General features: G+C 40.6%; 1 protein-coding gene across 1 annotated transcript; it reads right to left on the bottom strand.

Moving 5' to 3' along the window:
* Positions 1 to 810: 810 nt before the first annotated feature.
* LOC138528188 (olfactory receptor 56A4-like) lies at positions 811 to 1,815 on the bottom strand. Its single transcript, XM_069639640.1, has one exon. The coding sequence runs from the start codon at positions 1,813 to 1,815 to the stop codon at positions 811 to 813; it is 1,005 nt and encodes a 334-aa protein (XP_069495741.1).
* Positions 1,816 to 3,945: the final 2,130 nt, after the last annotated feature.

The raw sequence follows: 3,945 nt of genomic DNA, 5'->3' as shown, positions 1-3,945 counted from the left end.
CCTGTGTGCTAGCTTTATATAGGGATTCAGGCCAAATAAGTGAATTTGCTGTATGTTTAAGCTAATGACAGATCTCTATGACAACTCACCAGCTCCTGATCTGGCAGAGCATAAGGCATTTGTTCATAACAGCACATGGTTTGGTTGTTGTACACACACACACACACACACACACGCACATGCACACACACACGCACACACACACACACACACACAAGCTAATTTAGATATCAAACTGTATTGTACACATATTGTATTAAAAAATATATTAAAACATGTAGTGTCCAATTTAATTGGGTCTGCCAAAGATCTGTCAAAGTCAGTAACATAATTTAAATCTATTACTTAATGAATACATGGAACCTGGGTGTTATGAGGGTGAACCTGATTTCCTGAGAGTAATGAGAGAGGTAGGTGCTGCTGTCAAGGCATTCCAAAAAGGAATATAATTTCTGAAGCCAATCCTTTAAAATAATTTGCAGGCAATTCTACATTCAACATGGAAACAGACAGCAGCCACACTGCCTTTGCTCATTCCTTAAAACATTTCTGTCGGCAGAGTAATTCACGCAAAACCATTTACATAACAATGCACATTATCTGTTACAAACCAACTGTCAATATTAATACCAGAAGAATCTCTCCAAGATGAGATTATTTATCCTACAGTAATTGATCCAGATATGTTATTTGTATTTGTGTCTTGAAAGCAAGTACTAGCTGGGTTACAGGCTAAAACAATCATCTCTGAACCTCTTAAAATTGGCTTCATCCACCTCCCCATTGGGCCCTTTCTTTGTCTAGTTTGCTTTAGATTATGCCTTTCACCATGCCCTGTCTGATCTCTTTGGTCCTCACACCATAGACAATGGGGTTCAGTGCAGGTGGGACAAGGTAATGAAGAACATTGATCATGATGATCACATCAGTGGGAATTATTTTCTGAAACTTGTTTATGAAAATCAAAAACAGCAATATAGTGTAAAAAAATGAAATTAAAATTAAGTGTGAGGTACAAGTGCTGAGGGCTTTTGTTGCAACCCCTTTTGACCGACGCTTCCAAACGGCTCTAAGTACCATTGAATATGACAGTCCAATTAAAAGGAGGTCACTTCCCAGCACACTCCAGGCAATGCCCAACTGGTAATATGTGTTGATTGTTCGGTCACCACAAGCAAGGACAGTCACTGGAGGATTGGAGCAGAGGCAATGTTCAACAACATTTGTTGAGCAGTAGTCAAGTCTGGCAGCCAGTATTGGCATTGGTAATGACAACAGAGTGTTCCTCAAAACGGTAAACACCAGGGCCTTGGTGACAAACCTGCCGGTGATAACAGAGGTATACCGAAGTGGGTTGCAGATGGCCGTGTAGCGGTCATAGGCCATGAAGAGGAATGTGGACGACTCAATACCCAGGAAACAATTAATGATATACATCTGGAAGAAGCAGCCTGGCAAGGTGATGGCCTTCAAGTTGAAGCAAAGAATGCCCAGGATTGTGGGTGTGGTGGCAGTGCAAAGAACGAGATCAGAGACCCCAAGAATGGCAAGGAAATAGTACATTGGTTCATGAAGGCGTTGCTCTCTTTGAATGACTGCCAGGATGGTGATATTGGCAACAACAGCTACTAGAAAGAGAAGGGCCAGAGGAAATGCGAGCCAGTGCTGCCAGCTCTGGATGCTGGGAAAGCAGATCAGCACAAAGTGTAGGATTTGACGGGGGGCAGTGGTATTGAGAACGAGCATAGTTAGAGTTTTGTGAAAGAATCTGAAAAAGAAAGAGGACATCAGCAAATGCTTTCCATTGAAAGTCATCAAAACAACATGTGAAATTAGATTAACGCTGATTTCTTCTGTGATATGTCTCTGTAGAGTGTTCAGATATTGGGTGTAAAATACATTTTTATTTGTGCCGGCATATTTTCATTAAGTAGCATTATTACAAGAAAAGTAAATCTACTGCAGAGTCACAATCACTTGATTTGTGTTTTGTTCACAAATGCACTTTTGCTGAAATATTTAAGCCAAAAATGTTGTTCTTAATGCATACCTACCCTTTGCCTTAATCAGGTAGGTGTGGCATGGGTGGGTGACCCAAACCGTGCCCCCTCTAGACCTGCAATTTAATTCCACTTAACCCCATCTACATCTAGCCCTGTTCCCCCCACCCATTGTGTGTATGTTTGTCCTCACATTTCCAGTTTGCAAACATAATATCCTGTACAAAGCCATTTTTCTCCATGTTTGTTTTGTTTTTTATGTTCTGTACCTATTCACCAATCAAGGAGCCATTAAGAGACACTGTCCAGGGAGCAAGCAAACTCGAAATTTGGGAAACATTGATTTAGAGACTGTTATAAAATGTTCATTTTTGCACATATTTGCAGCAAAAATGTATGTTAGAAATACTGTTCTTAAAGAGGTTCTCCGGAAATAACAATGATTGCTTCTAGTAGTTTACAACAGGTATTAGGCTTCAACAGTAGAGCATAACGCTGTTAGAAATGTTCCCTTGAGTAAATGAGCATGTTCAATGTGGTGCCAACTCAGCCAATGGAAGAATAGCTTATTCCAAGATGGTCGCCATGGAGGAGTGGAAGGGGCTTGGGAGCAAGTCCCTTCTCGCTTTCCATGGTGATGGCATGAGGTGGGCGGGCAGAGGGCAGAGCAGGTAAGTAGACAAATAGGTGGGGAGGTGGCCGGTGGGGCTGGCATTCAGTACAAAAATGAAAGCCTGGCATGTGGAGTAGCAGCCGTCAAGTCTTGTAGGATGCAAGCTTATACCAGAGATTCCCAGGGTCATCTTAAGGAATTAGGGGGCCGGGGCACAGACATCTTTGGGACCCCGTCCTTGAAACAAAGGAATTAATGGATCCAGAATCTCTCGTCACGCAATAAGGAACAGTACTTTTTCAAAGTCCCCCTGCAAATGTCATCCTCATTGTAATCAAAATAACAAATAACTGACATTTCAAGGGCAACTTTAGCAGTAGACAAGTAGGGAACTTGTGTTCTAGCATGGCTACAGGGTGCGTTTTAACAATTTCAGCAATGGGGAAGCTCTACTGGCTGTAGTATAGAAGCATGCCAAAGACCAGTAGCTGTAAGAAAAAATAACACATATCCCAGAATAGCATAGGCATTAGCAGTGTCCTGGTATACACAAGTGTGTAAGCATGAATACAGGAAACGGATTGGAAGCTACGAGGAAGGTACACACACCATAACATAGATAGCAGATGCAGATTAGAAGCTACCGGGAAGGTGGACATATCTGGACTGAGATTGGAAGAGAGTCATGGGTTTCAAATGGTATTGCTGCTAGTGCAAAGAAACAAATCACTTTTTCGTGTGCAATATATCAATGTTCACTATTATTATACATGAAGCAATACAATATAGCCAATTAAATCACGAGTATGTTCTTGAAGAGTACCTTGATTACTAAATCAATCTTGAGGGCTTCCAATTTCAAATTACTTAGTGACTGGTGATTGTGACAGGTTTAATAGGTTGCCCAGGATCACATACTTTACTTAAGATGGGAAGTGGGGATTTGAGCTCCTTGTGCAGTTTCTGCATTTGAGAAAACTATTTTGCCGTTCTTGTCATATAGCAAGGTGAAAATCATTTTGAATATGTGACTTCCATAAACTACCCTGTTTTATAGTACACAAACCACAAAATGGCCCAACATGAAACAACAACATAAATCATCTTTATAAAAGCATGTTATGCTTAAGGTTATTTGATTTTAGCTCAATTTTCTCCATCAACAAGGAATGTTTACAAGTGTCAGAATACTAATCGATACGAGCCTAACAAATTCATACAGGTGTTTCCATTACATTGTATTTTAAAGCTTTGAATGCACCAAACACACAGACAGGTAGACATGATATGCAGAAAAATATGTGAAATCGTGCAAAATGGCAAACTGTTTGT

The sequence above is a fragment of the Ambystoma mexicanum genome, chromosome 7q (assembly GCF_040938575.1).
Source record: "Ambystoma mexicanum isolate Mex_15411 chromosome 7q, UKY_AmexF1_1, whole genome shotgun sequence".
Lineage (NCBI taxonomy): Eukaryota > Metazoa > Chordata > Amphibia > Caudata > Ambystomatidae > Ambystoma > Ambystoma mexicanum.
This window is presented reverse-complemented; position numbering and strand designations above follow the sequence as displayed.

Excerpts from the sequence above, each read along its gene's own strand:
- LOC138528188 (XM_069639640.1), bottom strand. The coding sequence starts at position 1,815 with ATGACTTTCAATGGAAAGCATTTGCTGATGTCCTCTTTCTTTTTCAGA.